This window comes from Podarcis erhardii (genome assembly GCF_964252035.2).
Source record: "Podarcis erhardii genome assembly, chromosome: 6".
Lineage (NCBI taxonomy): Eukaryota > Metazoa > Chordata > Lepidosauria > Squamata > Lacertidae > Podarcis > Podarcis erhardii.
The window spans coordinates 56,782,906-56,804,181 of NC_138510.1; the positions used below are offsets into that span (position 1 = coordinate 56,782,906).

The 21,276-nt window shown below is 40.7% G+C and overlaps 1 protein-coding gene across 1 annotated transcript in view; it reads right to left on the reverse strand.

The window, feature by feature from the left end:
* Positions 1-21,276, reverse strand: part of FAF1 (Fas associated factor 1) — a 171,325-nt gene that overhangs the window by 132,390 nt on the left and 17,659 nt on the right. The window contains exons 3-6 of the mRNA XM_081868243.1: positions 13,665-13,711; positions 10,430-10,638; positions 3,550-3,641; positions 3,187-3,278 (exon numbers count right to left, since the gene is read on the reverse strand). Coding sequence (XP_081724369.1) covers positions 3,187-3,278; positions 3,550-3,641; positions 10,430-10,638; positions 13,665-13,711 — 440 coding nt within the window. The remainder of the gene's footprint in view (positions 1-3,186; positions 3,279-3,549; positions 3,642-10,429; positions 10,639-13,664; positions 13,712-21,276) is intronic.

Consider the following 21,276-nt stretch of genomic DNA (forward strand, 5'->3'; position numbering starts at 1 on the left):
GGTTGCATATTTAGATATTGATGTTATAGTTCCAGATGTTCATGATATACTTTGGAAAATTCTCACCTATTTCAGTGCTTGGGAATAGCATCTAATCTCAATTATTTTGGCTATTTAGTAGATAAATCTGTCTCTGAAAATAAAACAATGTTTTCAGAATCAGCATGATTGGGGCAATGCCTTGCCACCTCCATTATTCTAGGTTCTGCTCCACAAAGGCACTTCATGAATTTCAGAACAAAAAATATTCATTATTCATATTGATTCGTTTTTCCCTTCAAACATCTAAATTTTAACAAAATATCATGACACATAATGATCAACATTTCTATTGCAAACATACCGATTTATACAAGCTCGTGTCAACAGACATCCAAATTTACTATAATTACAGTTTATTTACACTAAAACAAAATATGAGCTTGGTATGTAAATGTAATGTTTGTTGTAGCTAATGCAGCAGGAGATGGCAGATTAGTCTCAAACATCAATCAGTCAGAAAATCTGGCTAGTATGATAAATGAGAAGGGTTTCTGCTTGTTTACATTTTTAAACTTTGAGATTTTCTAAACTGTCTCATAAAAAGCCTGAAATAAAAAAACTTTAAAGTGTACAGTCACTAAAACGTGTGCAGCTCAATCTTATACATATCTACTCCGAAGTAAGTACCACTGATTTCAATGTCAAATTGCCATGATGACTTTATCAGAATAACTTTCCCCATTATTATGTAGCGTTGTACATAGGGCTGCTATACATCCAGGATTTCCCGGATATATCCGGGATTCGTCCATCATAAATAGTGTCTGGGTGGAATTTCCAAAAATCGGTAAAAATGTCAGGTGTATGGCAACCTATGTCAGAAGTATTGGGTTTTTGGGTGAATTTCCTTAAAAATAGCTCAAAAACTTCATTTTGACGTTTTGCAAAAAAAAAAGAAAGCTCAACAACTTTGTCAAAAATAGCTCAATAATTTTGTGTCCGGATTTTCACTTTTTGAAATATGGCAACTCTAGTAGTAGGTACTGACCATCCTCCTCAAAATTTAAGGTGGCAATTCATATCCCCAGCTAAGGGGGGGACATCAGCTTAGGGGGGAAATGTTGGAAGGTTTGAGCAAATGAAAAGGTTGTTCAGTGCCAGGCAAAAGACACAAAATTTAGCACCAGACAGTCCTGCACAACTGTGAAGGTCCCCTCTCCAGGGACCACCTATCTATAAACAGGGAGTGAGGGCTCAAAGGAGGACCTCTGAAGAGGTTCACAGCATTCAGCCAAGCTCATGAGGAGGAAGGTGGTCCTTATCCACCCAACTTCCAAGGCACTTAAGGCTTTTAAAAAAGGTAAGCACAAGCACTGTGAACAGTGCCTGAAAACAGATCAGTAGCCAGCATAGCAGCTAACAAATGACAGGATTGTTTTCCCTTCAACCGATCCCACTTAGCAGTCTAGCAGCTCTCTTTTGAAGTAACTGGAATTTCCATAGAGGCTTCAAAGACAGCTCCACATACAACACCTTGAAGTAGTTCATGGACAGCCAATGTTGTTAGACTACAATACTCATCAGCCCTGTCCACTGAACATGCTGTCTGGGGCCAAGGGAGTTGGACCTCAACAACATATGGAGGACACCATGCTGTTCTCCAATCCCGATTGAATCCCAATTCTGTCTTCTTCAGCTATCCATTGTATGCAAAGATCTTTCACCTGTATACAGAAGGGAAAGAACTGACACCATTCCTAAGATGGTGGACTGCTTCTATTTAACTGCACTCTTGTGTGTGCAGACACTTTCTGTGTTACAGGTCAGTACTTAAAAATAAATTCTCATACATTGTGATAAGCACTCATATTTTATTTTGTAGTTCCAATTGCTAATAACTGAAGTGTTCAATTGAAAATACAACGGGTTTGTAATCTACATGCTGTTCAAGTTATTCACACCCATAAGAACAGGAGCCAACTTCTAGGGAATGAGGTCCCTCCGCCTCCCCCCCATAAAATATTTAAGGGGGCTGCCCCCTCCCAAGTTTAGGGGCATTGCAATTCAAATGGTGTATGTGTGCCGTGTCTTGGGTTCAGTTTTGCAGGGTGGGGCTTATCTGCTCCCCAGAAATAATTCATTCAACTTTGCACCATTGCCCATAAGTTATCTACCTTGGGAAAATGATAGATATGGCTTGAAGGAACCATAAAATAATCTTGGCTGATCTCCCACTCTACAGGATGATTCCTGTTCATATTATATCCACTCTACACATCAAGAACACCTACCCACCAGTTTTAATTACCCAGATTAGAGTGCGTCAAGAACAAGAATTTAAAAATCTATTAACATTTATCTTTGAAGAAATTGGACAGAAAAAATATTTCCCTTCTAGTATTTATTACCTTAAAGGTAAAGGTGAAGGGACCCCTGACCATTAGGTCCAGTCACGGACGACTCTGGGGTTGCGGTGCTCACCTCGCTTTATTGGCTGAGGGAGCCAGCGTACAGCTTCCAGGTGATGTAGCCACCATGACTAAGCCGCTTCTGGCGAACCAGAGCAGCACACGGAAATGCCGTTTACCTTCCCACCGGAAGGTATTTATCTACTTGCACTTTGACGTGCTTTTGAACTGCTAGGTTGGCAGAAGCAGGGACCGAGCAAAGGGAGCTCACTCCATCGCAGGGATTCAAACCGCCGACCTTCTGACTGGCAAGCCCTAGGCTCTGTGGTTTAGACCACAGCGCCACCTGCGTCCCATTCATTTATTACCTTACCTTTACATAAATCCAGTTACAGATAGGTAGCCGTGTTGGTCTGCCATGGTCAAAACAAAATAAAAAAATTCCTTCCAGTAGCACCTTAAAGACCAACTGAGTTAGTTCTAGGTATGAGCTTTCGTGTGCATGCACACTTCTTCAGATACACATGTATCTGAAGAAGTGTGCATGCACACGAAAGCTCATACCTAGAACTAACTCAGTTGGTCTTTAAGGTGCTACTGGAAGGATTTTTTTTATTTTGTCTTTACATAAATGTTTACTATGGGGAGAAGTGAGCACAAAGTAAAGTATTAATACTATTTTTAAACAAAAGGCAATGGAAGTCTAATTCTGATTTGGCAACATTGTTAATGCAAACCCCTCACACAGAGTGCTATTTTACTACGCTCAAACGTATTTTAAAAAACTGTATCTTACCCAGGCATACTTGATGAGGAGGGTGGTGGCAAATCAGGCGTTAGGACATAGAGGCTGTTGTTTTTTGGCAAGTGTAGAGTTTTTAGAACAGTCTATAGGGAAAAAATGTTGGAAATTAGAAACATTTTGCATCAGGTACATTCACCTCAAAGCAAGGGCCATTTTGGTTTATCTATAAATGAATCATTAGCGTTCATGTCTGTGTTTTTCTAAAAAAATAACAAGTGTACCCCCAGGAGCTCAAGGCAGTGTACACGATTCTCCCAATTCCTATTTTTTCTTCACAGCAACTATATGAAGTAGGTTAACTTGAGTGTAGCAGAAAGCCAGGCATTTGATTCTGGGACAAATATAGGAACTTACACTGTCATCTACGTCTCCAGTTTTCCAGCCTTTTAGCAACATTTTTGATGAAGGAATCTGAAGCTCATTTTCTAAAATGTGTTTGATCTCTCCTGCAAAACAAAAGTATTGTCCATATTTATGTTTTTTCAGCATTCATCTTTAGTAAACATTGGCAAAAAGAAAAGTTACTAGGCCTGAGAAGCCCAAACATTCCATACTGTTACTGTAGTTTCAACATTACTGAAGAATTTAATAAGGCACAAATCTAGAGATAACATTCTCTCTCTTTCTCTCAGCATATATAATAGCATAAAACAAACAATAGAATGTTAAAATACTATTTAGGATAAATTCTAAATCATCAAAGCAATAATAACTATCAAAACCTTAAAATATGCCAAAAACAAATACTATCATTTTATGTCACAAATATTTATTGGCTTTAAAATTATTTGTTTTTTCAATGTCAGAAAAGATAGATAAAGTGAACCCAAATGGCATACAATGAACGACAACGAAGTGCATAATTTTTGTTGTACGGCATATATAGTTCACATGCAACCCTTCAACTCCTATTGATTTTTAATATGTCAGTCAGTACTTTTGCTTGTAAGTACTGCTTAAGTATATGTTTAAAGTTCACAAAGATTAAGATCAAAATACTATCACTCATTTACCATCTTATAAAGCAGAAGTGAGGAACCTGAGGTTCAGGGGTCAAATAAAACCCTTTTATCTGGCCCTCGGACCTCTCCCTAGACCATGCACCGCCTTCCTGGGCCAAACACCTCTTCCTGACACCATACCAGACACTGGCCATTCTCCATGCCCTCCTCAAGATCTTTTGCCTGGCTGGAATCTGCACTTGCAACTGTGAAAAATGCCCCTTGCTGGTCTGGATAGGAGAGTGAGGAGCTGGAGAGATGTATGTATAAGTGTAGAGAAACCTTTGGTTTTTGCAAGGTTGGAACATAGCAACACAGCTCCTCCCACCACTGGCAAGTGGTCCCCAGGAGGAAATGTGGTTCTCATGAAGAAAAGGTTCCCCATCCCTATTATAGGGAAAACAAAAGGCTGTTTTACAAGGGAATGAACTAAAGGTCTATTTAGCCAAGTTCTGTCCACACAGGCAAGCAACGACAAGGTGCCTGTTAATGGCTTTTTCCAGGTCACCTGCTTCAAACCTTTACAACTCAGGTGCCAGGACTGAACTCTACAGCTATGAAAAAGTCTTTCTCTACATCACTAACCATTGGCCCCCTCCAATGTCACTGCAGAAACAGTTTCCCATTGCCTATTATTGCCATCAATGGGGCCAAAATCTTTCCACAATTGAGAAATCTTATCTATCTCTGTGAACAGCACTGTGGATTTCAAATGTACAGATGTTTGGAAGATACCAAGATAGAAAAACAACCATCTCCTTAACAGTCTTTGTATTATTTTTCTGATTCCGAGACAGGTTTGTGGTTCCCCCATGCCCTCCTTGAAAACGCCCTTGTTGTTGTTTAGTCGTTCAGTCGTGTCCAACTCTTCGTGACCCCATGGACCAGAGCACGCCAGGCACTCCTGTCTTCCACTGCCTCCCGCAGTTTGGTCAGACTCATGTTTGTAGCTTCAAGAACACTGCCCAACCATCTCGTCCCCTGTCGTCCCCTTCTCCTTGTACCCTCAATCTTTCCCAACATCAGGGTCTTTTCCAGGGAGTCTTCTCTTCTCATGAGGTGGCCAAAGTATTGGAGCCTCAGCTTCACGATCTGTCCTTCCAGTGAGCACTGAGGGCTAATTTCCTTAAGAATGGATGCGTTTGATCTTCTTGCAGTCCATGGGACTCTCATACATCACTACTGGGAAAACCATGGCTTTAACTATACGGACCTTTGTTGTTAAGGTTATGTCTCTGCTTTTTAAGATGCTGTTTAGGTTTGCCATCGCCTTTCTCCTGAAAATGCCCTACAAGCAAGCAATTGCCTCACCGTACAGAATTACATTAAGCGTTGTCCAAAAGAGCAATCATTTCACAATAATATGTGGAAAAAGGCTTGTGGCATTAGGTAGATGTCATACAAGTCAGACTGTAATGAAAATTACATCTTTATTCATTGGTAGTGTAGCATAACTCCATCTAGCGGACATTTTGTGCAACAGCTGCTAAACATGGGTGAACAATTTTAAATACTAGTTCAAAATGCTACAACTGTGACATGTACATAGCTGTAAACATGTGCATCATCAAGCCATGTTGGGGATCTGAGTGGCCTGCTGGAGGGTGCACTTGATGGCAAATCTAGGTTTGCGTACATGTAATGGGAAAATGGGCCTTGAGCACAACGCAGATGGAGGGGTCCAGAACACTGTTGGTGTTATAATAACAAAGATTAGCTAAAAAAGGGATTCTACAGTGGCATTTAAGAGGTGCAAATGAAGTGTCTGATTTTTTCACATATCTCATAACTATGTCTATGTAATATTGCAATGAAGCAAGAGGAAGACTGGTCGTTCTTTAATCCAAAAGCCAAAGGAAAGGTTTCCCTGGTTTTCTCTTGTCTATTCAATGTGTTCTCCATATCAGAAGCATCTTCAAGGTTCTCTCCCCCCCACTCCAGGTTACAGGTATTGTTATTTTGAATTTTTTTAAAAAAGAAAGAAGAATGTAACCGTGGTGACTTTACACTGCGGGAGGAAGGGAAATAAATATAAAAGATTATCCATATAAAGTAAAAGGTAAATTTGTGTGTTTGTGATTCAGTAACACTACCCACATCCTCCTGTGAAGTTCAGCTACTGAACCAAATACTACCATCTGGAATAATATTCTAATGATACATTGGATTAATATACTATCTTAATTACTAGTTGGGCAATATACCAAAACAAAGCAGTGGCCTGGTTTGGATAGCATCCACCTTTACTTTCTCCCTATCTACAACTGGTGGAGGGAGGGAGGCAAGATTATGCCTTCTCTGATCTGCCCACTGAGGACACCTGCTCCACTTATGGCACTCTTGGGCAACCCCCACAATCACTGTAATGTTTAAAATAAGATGCACATGAATAAAAGCCAGCACACACAGGCTGAAATCAGCAAGTCATCCTCCCCACAAAATCAATCTAGGAATGCAATGTACGATTTGGGTCTCTTAACAGCCCTGAAAAAGCCTCTCCTGAAGATCAGAAGGTTCCACTCAGGGGGAGAACTGTGGTATGGGGGCTAAAGAGAGGGATCCCCAAAAACCAAGTGCAGAAGGTGAATTCATGTGATTTTCAGTGATTCCCCATTCCCTCTTCATCACAGGCTAGACTAGACCACCCTAACCCACTGAGTAGGAACCCAACCTTTAGAAAAGCCCTTTCAGGGGGCTAAGAGGGATGCAAAGTCACCTTCTTTTTTTTTTTTTTTTTTTTTTTTAAATAATTTTTATTCAATTTTCAATTTTAAAAACAAAACAAACTTACATAAAAAAAAATCAAAACAAAGGTAAAACAAACACAAAACAAAACAAAACACAACCGAATTTTCATCTCCTTCTTTCAATGACTTCCCCGCACTCCCCTGCCCACCTTCCATTTTCACTACATAACTCAGCAAGTTATTTATTAGATCTCTTAAAAATTATTCAATTCTTTCCTTCCAATTTTATCTTTTCCCCCTTTTTAACTTATCATAATTTTACATGTTCCCTTTCCCATATTGGATCTATTCTCCAAGGTCGGCCTAATTTCTCTCCCACAAACTCATCTTTTTTTTTTTTTTTTTTTTTATGTAATATTAAATCTAAAATCATAATATTTCAGTTCCAAATCCCAGGTTTTTACCGCCCCAAATTCCCCTCCCCCCTGCCCCCGCTTTGTCCCTATCCACATAGATAAACAACTGCTTTAGCCCGGATTTCTGACATCTGAGGCCTTCAGGCCCCAGTTAGCCTCTCTCCGCCGATTTTGTTTATAGTCCTCTTTGTTGGTCTTCCCTTCTCCATGAAGTTCTGTCAGCAGCTCCTCATATTTTCTTTCTTCCAAATCAAACAAAGGCAGTTTTTGACCAAAAACAACAAATCTCCCAAAGTCCAGCCCCAGAAAGAAGTCCCCATTAAACTTGTTCATTCTTTGTTGATTCAATATTCTGATTATTCCAGGGGCTTCTCTCTTCCTCTGGCCCTGCAGATCTGCAATCCCATAGTCATCCTCCTTGTTTCTTTGATTCCCAAAAGTTGCAGGTTTCTGTTTGCATTCTTGTTGAACTCTTTCTTTTTCTCCTTCCCCCCATAGGGTTATCTCTCCTTCTGCAGCTGCAAATTTTTTTTCCACTTGTTTAGTTCCATTGACAGAGTCGTTAAGTTTAAGACTGAAGGTCATCAACTGTTCAGTCATAATTGTGTTCTGTTTTTGCAAGATTCCCACCAGACAAAACATTTTTTGTATCTCTGCCAGTAAATTTCCTTCAGCAGCCATTGCAATATCATCAGTTCCCTCCAGAGGGATCTCCATCATGAATCTTACCCAACAGTCAGTTACTTTGTTGTTAAGGATTATTTTGTTTCCAATCAGTTCAGTCAATTCAGTTTCAATGTAGCATTTAATCCAGAAAAGCAGTTATAACACAGTTCCACGTTTCGGCTAGTCGTTTGACAGCTCTTTTTGACAGCTGTCAAACTCTTTATTCTGTTTCTCGGGCTCCCACACTGGGCGCTACCCGGGTCTGGGGGGGGTCAACTTAAAAAGCAAAACCCCCGGAATTCCTCTTTCTTCCACTCCTGCTCAAATTACTTCTTAATTCAGTTTATAAAAGTTCTCCGTTTAAACACCAAAGTCTTTCCGACCTGGTGCTATCTCCTTGCTTTAAATCTTTTGGTGGGGAGGGGGAGTGCGGACTTCCTTTTTAACACGTCCCCCCGATCATACTCGAATTCGTAAATAAAAAACTTTTAGTGCCGAAATTTCCTTTTACTCACGGGTTACATTTCCAGTCCAAATTTTAAGAAGAAAGACAGCGCTCTCCGGTCATGGCTCGCGGCTTCGCTCCGCCAAGGCAGCGATCGACTCTCAGCACCACGCCACTCTCCGGTCCACTCCGTAGCCTTTAAAAAGGCTCTTCGCGGGTCAGGGAGGGCGCTTAAGGTGCCCACCGAGTCACCATGTCCGCAGGCTTCCGCGCCTGCGGTTTCTAAGGGTCCCCGTGTCGCCGGCACGGCAAGACCCGTCCTTAGCGGAGCCGACTCCCTCCGGAGCTCAGAGGGAGTCCGCCATTACCCGTTCGCGCTATCCCGGAACTGCAAAGTCACCTTCCACCCACCCTTCCTGTGAGTGTTTATCTGGATCCAACCCTTTATTTTAAGATATGTTGCAGCAACCACCCTGTGTGAAGAGGCTTCTCCTTTTCACACACAAGCATGAATGCCTCTTAAGGCAGATCTTGCCGCCTCCCCTCTTTCTCAGATTAAAGCCTTGTATTGAAGACGCTTACAAAAATTCAAAAACCTGCTGCCTCATTAAGCAGGAGCACCTTTTTAACCTTATCAAAGTATTAGGACTGACTAAATGTTGTTGCTCTAGGCACCATCCTAGTGAGAGTTGTGCATATTGAATATTGTTCTCTCATCTGCAAAAAGAAGGTGAAGGATAGTGAGCCAGCAGAATTTATGAAATCATGTCCCCCATTAAAAAAAAGTTCAAACAACTAAATGAGGTGGAGAATTGAGCATGATAAGGAGGGTGGGACTGGTAGGGGGAAATACAGACTGACCAAACAAGTACATGCTTAGCCAGTAATTAGAACATGCCACTAGATGTCACTCTTCGATCATATATTACAATTAAAGTTTTGAGATGCTTCACCTTAGCTGATGTGGGGCAAATACTATAAGCAATACAGAGATGGTTTTGAAATACACTCAGCACCAAAAGGAAATCATGCTCTGGCCTCTGCTACAGGTCAGGGGACCCAGGGCCACTGGTAGGCTCCACCCCCTGCATCCCAGGAAGAGCAGGCCAAGAAGACAAACCTGGCCTTGGCTAGTGGAGAAGCTGCTCCAATGCTGTCTTTCCTCTCCTACCCCGTTCCTTTTTCCATTGTATTGCATCTATTAGACTGTAGGCAGAGACTAATTTGTCTTTTAATACATGTACAGAAATTAGAAAATTATAGGTGTATTTATGCACTGAATTATAGGTGTATTTATGCACTGAAATCCAAATATGTTATCATAATCTGAATACATTTTTTAAAAGGAAATGTTTGTATGCCACCTCAGTGATCAGAGATCATTGAACGATGTTCTTAACAAACAAAACAAGAAAACAATTGTATTCTCCTCCTCCAAAATTATTTGGCCAAAGGGGTTATACAGACTATGAATGTCTCTAGTTATATTCTCAAGCCACAGAAATATTATTTAGTAAATCCCATATGTTTCCAGTTTATATAAAGTGACTTAAGAAGAGAGTAAATTCACTGAGAGTCAAACTGGTACTGCTTAGTTATCTTTGAGGATTGTAGGAGTACCAAAGAGATAATGATAAATTTTAAGAAAGAAAGAAAAGAGTCCCTTATTTTGCAAAAAAAAAAAAAAGGCTCCAATGATGCTGCTCCAACAAGGGAAGAATTTTAGAAACATATTTCGCGTCCTAGACGCTACTCTCCCTGGAGATTATCACATTTACGGGCCCCCATCACTGTTGTGCAGCAAGAAAACTTATGTCCTGTTTGTCACATTGATTTGTTCACTCAAAGAACTGGCTCCCATTTCCCCTATTAGAACAGGTAGAACATCACTGGCTTTAAAACTGGTGCTTTCAAACATCCTCTCTCCCCACAAGCCACTCAAAGAAATGAACTTGCACTGTAGTTTAGGCACACATCCATTTTAATTTTGTCAGTCCCTTCTTGCAACAGTTTTCTTACCAACAGTTGAACTGTCTTCAAGTACTACATCCACATTTCGATCTCTGTACTCAACCCTGAAGTCAAGCATTCGTGGTTGTCTTTCCACTATCTGTCTGGATGGCACTACATGGCGAAATGCAGAAGATGAAGAAGGTGTTGACGATGAGGAGGAAGGATGGCTAGCGGGACCATAGGCTGGCCCTTGTGAAGTCTCTCCACTATATTCACTGGGGAGGGAAACATACATAGGTAGGCTTTTAAGAAAACACAGGCAGTTTGTTAGAACAACTTTTTTTGGTTCTCTGAACATATCTTGGGATTGAAACCAGGAATGGCACAGAAGCTAGAGTTCAAGTAGCATGCATGTTGCTCTTTTTCAAGACATTCTGATTCTAGGAGTTATTAGCCATAAGCCGGCATGCTTGAAATGAATTCCTCCAGCATCCTGAAATAGTTCATCAAGTTATCAGGATTTGGACTACCTTTTCTACTCTGGGTGCCTTTAGACGTAATACATTTTTTTAAGGTACCATTCCAGCTATAAAAGGGATGAAAAACCACCTTTACAACCAGCACTCACTTCGTTGGCCCTACTTTTTGCAGTCATCTTTAAAATATTAAAGCTAAATGTTTATGAAATACTATATTTGCCAGACTTCTTCACTACAATTGGTGACTGAGCAATTCCTCCTGCCCAAGATATCCCATGAGTGATTCAGCAAACTCACTCTAAAGATAAAGGGTGAAACCCTACTCCAAAAACTAACACATGTAAAGATAAGGCATGATTTCTGGCTTATTGTGGTTTGACATGGATAAGCAGCATATGGGTTCAACACTCCCACTTTGCTATTCTCTTGTGTGTGAGTAACATATGCAAATGAACCTGCTTTCCCATTATGTCTGAACCAGATATCATGGTTTGTTACTCCCCAATAAGCCACAATCACTACCCCATCTTAAACGATGGTTTGTCATTACCAAACCTTTATTAGGCATTATGCAAATAAAACGATAAAGAGAAAATAACATATAAAAGCCTTGAAATGTATATAAAAAAGGCAGCAGATGGCTACATACATATATATATATATACATATAAAATCAGTGGTTTCCCTTGTACCGGGTTGATGGTTTGTCAATAGCTAATAGATCATGGTTTGTTAGGCAGCGAAAAACTATGCTCTCTAGTTCAGACATGATGGGAAGCCAAGGCTTCCTGTTTCTTTCATCCCACTCATGCCAGGGTAAGAATGAAAAAGCAGCATGTGGGCACCATGCACCAGCGCTACCATTCATGTTAAGCCATAAGTCAGAAACCCTGACTTACTGATACATGCAAACACAGACAATGGCTCTTTTGATGTGCTATCCCAGACCTTGCAGCTTCACCTGGGCACGACTTGCAGGGTTTTACTACTACACATTTAAAATATTCTGTATCTCCTCAGAGATTAATTACAAATGCAGTTCGAGGATAATAGGTACTGAGCATTAATAAAAATGCATAGGTCTCTTTTAGCAGGTTAAACATCTAGAGTGAACTCTGTATGCTCACTCACAGTATCTTATGCTAAAGAATATCAGGAGACTGCAGCCAATATGGAACACGACAACTCATTTTGCAAGGGTCACCAGAAGCATATTAGACCAGTGCCCTGGGGACTGCATTGGCTTCCTGTCCCGCCCACCCAGCACAAATCAGTTCTGGAAAGCCCTAGATGACTTATGCCCGCCATATATTTGCTATGTCCTATTATGATCCCTATGTGTTTGAAAACAGTCTTTGATTCAACTCTCGCTGAAAAGAAGACAGTAGTATGGGCATATACATTTCTCCCCAGCTTTGGAACCCCCTTGCCTTGAAAGCATGTATAAATATATAAAAACAACTACTGAACAGATTGATATAAAGTGTTTTTATTTAGACAAGCATGTAATCTAATCTTTTATTTAGACAAGCATCTAATCATCTGCCAAAATACAGTGTTCTGTTACCTTTTCCTTCTATTCTTAGTTATAAAAAATACTGTGAGTGTTGCCACAGAATTGGGAGAGCGTTTTAAGTAGGCAACATTTCAGTGGAAATTCTAAATAGTTAGTTATGATCAAGCCATGATGTCTAAATTAAGACACTTTATATTTATAAGCCGGCAGCTGAAAATTTGTCCCTTCTCATGTCTCTTCTTTTTTTATAAAAAGAAGGGAAGTTCATGCTGACCCTTTGTATAATGTTTCAAATGTCCCAAAGCTTCAGTGCAAAATAAAAGCATAAAATGTTACCAAACTCAGACATTGCCAGCTTGAACTGTGCTGTGAGTGGTTGCTTACACATCTGCACTGCTTCAGCCTTAGAACATTTGTCATCTCAACGGTCCGGTAGGGTAATTCCTATCGTTCTGCATCCCAAATTGTATGTGTGTCGCGCAGGGTGGGTGGGTCAACAAACAAATAGAGCACTATGATTCTCTCTTATACAGAGGCCTCTTTTCCTTCTTGCTCATCAGGGAGAACAAAGAGCAATTCTCAACTCTGAAGCCATGGGCCGTTTCAAAGCTAAGATGAACAATGGATGTGCTGTGTTTAGGTGTATACATTTCCATGCAAAACTGTATTGGCCCCAATTCAGAGATTTTGTGTGTGCTGAAGTGGGCTGCAGGAGCATTACTGCATGTGAAGATCTCCTCTGCTAAACAGATGGCCAGGGCTGTGAGGTTTCAGAGCTAAGTAGGAAAGGAGAAGGGATTAGCCCCACTATCCTCCCCAAACCATACTGACCTATCTGTTTGGCAGGATGCCGATATAGAAGCACAATGCAAGTAGACCCAAGTCTGGAAGGAAGGGGATTTGTTTCCCTCCATACAGAACCTTTTTACACACACAGTACCTAAAAGATGATTCAAATTCAGCTTTCCCCCTGGTTTACAGATTGCCCCTGATGGATCAGAGCAAAAGAATTTCATAAGCTGAGCAATAAAAAGTTGCGGATTTTAAAGTTTTAGCAGTGAGATAGTCTCTGCTCACAGGCTTACAACAGAAAAAGACAGGACACAAAAATAAAAGGTATTGGTAAGCAGGAGGAAAAAAGAAAAATTGGTCCACTATTTATTAAGCTCTTCCAACCTAGAAATGTTAACATTTGAAAGCTACAGCAAGATACAGGAACGACTGGTGCCAATAGCAGCTCACTAACAATAGAAATGATTTGTTCCATATGCTAGAAGGACTAATAGTGAGAAAGTTTGCCACCTACCTTTGTAAAATCCCATTTTCCTGTGGTATAACACCATTTATAGCTGCCTGCAGAAAAAGAAAAGCATGAAGCATTTAATATATCCACAAAATTAAATGAGAAAGCTTGTTTAAATAAAACTTAAATGTTCCAGCATTTGCTAACTGATCAATCTGCATCTTGAAGTGCAGAGGGAGGATGTGTGTGTGTCCTAACAAAAGTATCATGGCAGGCTATGCTATCTATTTTAATATAACTAACAAGCAACCTTACATTGCTCCAGTAAATCACCATTATTATTTAGAACATCTCGATGTTCTTCAGAGGATTATAAGCATTCACCATATATCTGTTATTCAATCTAAGTAAGTGGATACCAAGCAAACAATGGTGGGGCAGAGTTGCTAACATTTACAGCAAATTATTGTAACTTATAGACATATGGCAGCATTCACACAATGCTACTGCCTCAGTAATTTGACCTTGTGTGTGTGTAATATTGAGCCTAAGGTGGATCACAGCAGATACATCACAATTTTCTTTGCTTGAGTTTCTTTTTAAAATGAAAGGGGGAGATCAAGAGAAAAGGACAGAGGCAGAGAAAGGTAACCAACAGCATCAGCATGTGAGGGAGGTAAAATAGGCAAAACTACAAGTGGCCAAAGTACAGCAAGATTTTCCTCCATTTATCTCTCAGAGCCAGCAAGCAGGGATGGAGCCACAGCCAGCACTATGCAAGCACAGATGTCTGGAACCTGCACTATCCTCTTAGCAACTGCCTGCTTACCCAGTGCTGAATGGTACAGGTGTGACGGCATCTCCTCACTGTATCACCATGGTTGCTCTTGGTTACACCCAGCAAACCACCTCCCTACTTCGTGCTACCAACCAAACGCAAAGGAAGACGGATTCTCGCCTTCAATGGTTGTGTAGAAGAGGATATTTTGATAGGTGTGGCATTTTCACACATGCACAAGTTGCACCTGCAAAAGTTCCCTCAATTCTAGATAACTACTTAAAAAGTGCATCTAGCCATCCTAAAAGTTGTGGGGGTGGGGAACAGTCACAGACTGCAAAGAATTAAAGTAACCCAATTTGCTTGTTTTCTACCTGAGCTAGTATGAGCTGGCTTCTTAGGTGGTTGCTCATCCAGCTACTGGTCTACCCAAGTTCTACTTGGCTTCAAATAGATAGACAGATAGACATTTCTGCAACAAAATGCATCTGAAAAAGTGATGGCTTTATACTATTTTGTACACTAGGTCTTCAAGCTCCAGCACCAAAACTCCATGAGCCCTTTTGGGGAGACCATCCAACCCATACAATACACAGGATACTTCTCATCCTGCAGTGGCCCTTTCCTCCCTGTGTTGAATAGAGGCGAAGAAGCACACGGCTAGCATGGATAAAGAGGAACACAGTCCAGGTCAAAACAAAGCCCAGTTAAAATCTCCCATGTTATGTGGTCTCTGTTCCTCGAAGGATACTCACGCTCCAATCTCTAATGGTGAAACTCAAAATAATAAATAATAACAGTCCTTATGAGCGTTCAAAGCCTGCAATTTACTTCATCTAAGTAATCCTGAAATAAAACTGCAGGAAGTAATTTTCCAGCTGTGCTCTAGGTTCAGTCCTTTAGTAAGAGGCCCCCAGATAATTCTGTCGAAAGTCACCATCCAATCAGAGTAAAAGTAGAGTCAGGATAGTACACTGAAAATCAGTTTAACAGAGCACTTAGAGTGCTCAGACTACAATTGGGAAGAACCAGCTACAAATCCCCACTTGCAGGGCAATCTTAACTATGTCTGGTCAGAAGTAAAGCCTACTGATATACAGTGGTACCTCTAGTTATGTACATAAATGGGGCTTACTCCTGGGAACCTGAGGTTAGGATAACAGCCTTAGCCATGAAGCTTACTCGCCAACTCTCTTCCTAACCAACTTCAAAGTATTGTTGTTTGGGTCAAACAAAGGGGGACAGGCAGGGAATGGTGAGAACTATAGCCTAAAACATCTGGAGGGCACCAAGATGGGGAAGACTGACCAAGTGTGTTGATAAGTCTGCTGTGACAGACTATTCAGATTCTATTGGCAGGTACCATTATACTCCACCATAGATCTGTCATACATGAGGATAATAATACTGGACTACCTGGTAGGAATGCTGTAAGAATTACTCAAATGCTCAGAAAAAGCACCATATAGAATCTAAATGTAATAAAAATGTTATCTACTTTATGTGAACTGCACATGCTAGAAATGCATCTTACATTCTTAATAGGACACATACATGTCATTTTCTTCTTATTTTTCCATTCACACCTTGTAAGTACAAGTAGAGAGATGTAACACACTCTCCCTGGCCAACTGACCTCTTCCTAAAATATAAATTTAGTTCTGAGTTTAAGCAGTTCTTGCTAGGTTTAATATTAACTTCCAAAGGCTGGGTTTAATATTTAACTGCCAACAAATATGGTTTGTTTTTTAAAGAGATGTTTATGCAAAGTGCATGGAATGGCACTAAAATAATCACATACTTACTGCAATAGGTGGGGCACTCCTAACAGTAGCAGCCCAGATTCATAACACTAAGGTTTATTAAGTTCAGCTGTAAAAACACGAGACTCTTTTTTGTGCTTAGCCACTGAAGGTACCTGGATTGATTCTCCACAGAACATAAAAATCATTTCAAATGGCTCCAAAGGAAATTAAAATATTGGCTACTAACTCCTGTCATCTTTAGTCAGAGTTACCAGTGATACCTTCCAGTTCAGGAGAAACCCTAGTGGGCAAGGCTTTCAGATAACTAGTGGTAGCTAGACTGCATCATATGCTTCCATGCTTCCTTATTCCCTACTCTCTCTGCCTAATAAATCACCATCTTTATTTTTGTCTGTGGAGGATGCAAGTTGCTTGAGTACATTCAACAGAATTTAGCTTCCTCAGAACATCCTATCAACTATTAAACCAGTTGAGGACAGGTCTAATGCAGAAATGAATGAATAAAGCATACAGAAAGCAGGGCAGAGCCTTCTGCAATGTGCCAAATTGCTGGGGTGGGGCAGTTCAAGCAGTGGTCTTTGGCTTGGAAATTGAGCCATGACAAGTACAGTTGTGCCTTGGCTCCAGAACAAATCGGCTCCTGAACAATCGAAACCTGGATGTGAGTGTTCCGGTTTTCAAATGTTCTTTTGGAAGCCAAACGTCTGACGGGGCTTCCGATCAGAAGCCGCGCTTTGCTTTTTGAATGTTTTGGAAGTTGAACAGACTTCCAGAATGGGTTCCATTCGACTTCCAAGGTATGACTATATTTTCATCTGTGAAATGTTATAGGAGGATACGTTGTAGAGTCCTTCCTGTTCATCAGTTGCAAGGCAAACAAATGTTCCAATATTGGTATTTGACTAAAAATAAATTTACTATCTGGGCAGCTGGTTTCTAGTCAACTTTTTTAATATAAAAACCTTGTAAATTAATCTTAGGAAATGATGTCCACTTGTGCTTCCCAAACAAATGGGTAAAAGCAAATCATCATCCCCGGCAGCCCAGAGCAGCCAAAACAGTAGAGTATCTATTACTGTTAGCTTTACTCAGACTTCAAGGCTTAAAACATCAAAGTCTTCCAACTGCTAATGCAAAGTCACATACTCTTTTTTTTACCATGAAAATGACAACATTTGTTCCATTCAGACCAAAGGAAAGCAATGGCTGCAAGGTTTTGAAATGCAGCGGCCTGTGCCACATATTTCAGAATCCTCTTCTATGTAAAAGGCCAATGTTCTTGAGAAATTAAAAAAATATATATTTAATGCTTCCAGAGCAAATGCACATGACAATACAGTGGGTATTATTATCCAGCATTGGAGTTACAGATTTCTCCTTCGTCTGCAGCCTTCATGCACTCCCAAATCTGCCCTGACGTTTCCCCAACACTCCAGAGTAGGCCTGGGGGGCATGTGGGAGGCTGTAGTAGAGAGAAGGGAAAGTCTCACGACACAAATGGAAGCAGATTCCACACCATTGGATACTCCCCAGCATGTTCCAAGATCCTTTTGGAAAATCTAATTACCATCATCATCATCATCACTGCTACTACTACTTTTTTTCTAGGTGCTGTACAAAAATTAAGAAAACAGGCCATGTCTGAAGGCTTTTAATGTAAAGAGGGTGGAAAAGCAATGAGAAAGCAAAAATATTCAGGTTCCAGTTCTTCGTAATGACATAAATGTTTCATAACCAGATGGAATGGCCACTGAGGACACAGCTCTGAAACCTACTATCATGGAAAACAGACCATTTGTGACCTGTGTAAGTGCCATGTCACACCAGCTACTCCCTCCGATTTTTACTCCCGAAGAAACTTGAGACTTACAGCCCAATTCTCACTGGGTTTACTTCTCATCAGCCCCACAGCACTGTCAGGCTTGGGCTTGGATTGGCAGCCCCAGAAAGAGAAGGAGAAAGAAACAGAGGTGAGAGATGAACTGTGTGGCCCTGGTTTGGAGTATGGGGGATCCCACACCCTTAATGTCAGTCACCTTGGAAAAGGAAGCAGGGAAGATGGCTCTGACCTCTGATGCTCTATACAGCAGAGAGCCTCAGTGGAGGCTGAGGAGGACTTTGATCAGTCAATGGAGATGAACAGGTGGTGTCTGAACAGGAAAAGTGCAGCTTTGTCACCTAGAACCAGGAACTGCCTTCACAGGTGAGAGGGATCCACTCACCCCCAACAGAATGTGCACTTGCAAGCTTGACATTCCCACAGTGTGAGAGAGTCTTGCAGGTAAGCAGACCATGCCTCATGGTTAAAGGTTTGGAGGGAGAGGTGGGAAAACCTGTTGGGACATCTTTGTTGCTTCCATCCAGTTCTGAACTTCTTGCCCTACTCTTGAATCATGACTCCTGAGCACTGTGTCTGCTGCTGACCCTGTACTTGCCTGAATAAAAATCTCTTTCTTACAAATAACAGCCTCTGCCTGTGTGTTTTGGGTGGGAGCCTGAACATTACTTGGAACTGTCCCACTGATTTCAATAGGACTTCATTTGAAGTAAATAGGCCTGTGATTGCAGCCTCAGCCTTACACCCAGATGCCAAGTGCTGTTGCAAAATCCATATAATGTTACAGGTCTGATGTGCAATAAACCCACACTGCATGACTCCTATCCCAAGAACTAACAGTGCAATCCTATATGTGTCCTCTGAAAAGTAAAACTTATTGACTAGAAGGTTAATGAACTGCCACATAATTTTATCATTGAAAAGTACCATGTTTCTGTTGCTATAAGCTAAAACCTTTGAGAAAAGAGAGCTATGAGCTTGCAGGCAGCAATAATAATTTAGAATTCAAGCAAAGTTTTCATATATCCAGTTCACATGCTATGCTAAAGCTCATTCTTTGTTTACTGCTCATGGTTTCTGTGGTATGAGTCAAACCACAAACCCAGGTTCAGGTACAACATTAAGCCAAACCATGACTTAGCCATGGGTACAACAACAGCAGCTGGATCGGGGGAGGAGTGTTGTGGCTGTGATCTTTGTTCCAGGGACCTGTACAATTGGTTGTTTGTGCTAAGCCATGGTTTGGCTTAGTGTTACATGCCAACTGGACCATTGTGTATGAGGGAAAACCACATTCCAAAAAGCTACTTATAGCTATGAATTCTTTTTTTTAATCAGCCAAGCAACCCACCGTAATTATTTTGTTTCTGACTTCAGGTTTTGAACACTAAAGGTTTTAACAATATTTAATATTAAAATTGGACTTTATATTTGTATATACTAAAGTATCAAAAGTTTCATAATCAAGATTTAAGCTTAGTACACCAAAAATATGAATTTGTGATGAGAAACGCTAAACGAGAAGGGGGAGGGATATTGGTTAGAGACTGCCAAGTATTTCTGTACTCTCAGGTGCTGCCTTTTGTGTGGACTGTGAATACAAAGAACTCTCTATTACAAGAAATAGAGTAGCTTCTTCATAAAAAGAAATTGACATTTATTAGCCTCGCTGCTCACTTGATGACTCTGCATTTCTGGTTGGCAGCTGTGCAAGGATAATAGAAGTCGAAAGAGCTCATTACTGCAGTAATGAAATTTCAACTACTATTTAGATAAGGTTGCACATACCGCTTACATTACTTTCATAACGTTGACACCAAGCCTAACCAAACTCCTACCTCTGTTCTAATACTGTATATTGTAGGCCACATACTAACAGAGTATGTGATTTAATGGCAAGAAAGAAGTTAGGTGGCAAAAATAAATGCTGCGGGCACCCTGATTGCATTATATTTTCCTAAGCACACCTTGGAAAAAAATTAAATAAAACTGGAGATTCAAACATAGGAACAACAAAATTAGAAAGGCATATTGATGCTTTAAGTCAGATCCAACAAGCAATACTAGGCACCTAGCATTGTGCACTTGTGAACGCTACTGATTTAGCAGTCCAATGTCTCCAGATTCTGACTGCAGGAAATAACCACACAATGCATTTCATAGTAATTCACTGATAAACACTTCACTTTGAGGACAGGGGAGTTACAGATATTGCTAGTTCTCAATGAGGTATTGGAATTGCCAACTTTTTCTGGCAAAACAATTGCCTTTGCTAATTGCGGGTCAGGGGCCGTGGATTTAACGAGTGAATGAAATGTCTTCCATCACAGCTGGAAAACTGAACAGTTTCATCGTCTGAATTTCTCTCTCATGTACCTATTAACAGTACAGAAACCCTATTAGAAAAAACGGTGATGCAATGACGACAGACATGATTACAAAATAGAAGCTCCATGTTCAGAGTCAGTACTGTATATCCCCACTCCAGCTTCTGGGACCAAGAGGGGAAAGCAACTGTGTTCACAGCATTCTTACAAGTTTCTCCAGAGCCACCTGGTAGGCCATGTGAGGCATTTCTGATTTAAGAAAATTCATATGTTTTCAGGAAAGTGATTGTATCTTTTCCCAATAAAACTTATACAACAATGAGTAAGGCACCAATTCTGAACTGGATTCTGAATGTTTAAGTAAAAAATGCAAAAGGCATAGGAGAGTCGTCTGCACTTCCTTTCAAATGCCCCCCCGAAACAAAACCCTACATAATTGCCAAAGCGTACTTGCATGGCTAGCCAAGTCATAAACCATTTCACATAAAGACAGAGGAGATAGACCATACCTCACATAAAACTTGATGGACCTTATTACTAAGTGCTTTATGAGGACATCAAAACTTACGGTGTGACCTAGCAAGCTCTACATTCTAGGACTCGAAAGCTTCACAAAACAATATATACTGAAACTGGACTTCTTTATAGACTTGCTAAGTGCTATTTTTCTAGAAAAATAGGTGCCAGAACTCACCATGAACACCTCCCTTGTTCCCTTATACAGTGGTACCTCGGGTTTAGTACTTAATTCGTTCCAGAGGTCTGTTCTTAACCTGAAACTGTTCTTAACCTGAAGCACCACTTTAGCTAATGGGACCTCCTGCTGCTGCCGCGCCGCCAGAGCACAATTTCTGTTCTCATCCTGAAGCAAAGTTCTTAACCCGAGGTAATATTTCTGGGTTAGCGGAGTCTGTAACCTGAAGCGTATGTAACCTGAAGCGTATGTAACCCGAGGTACCACTGTAAT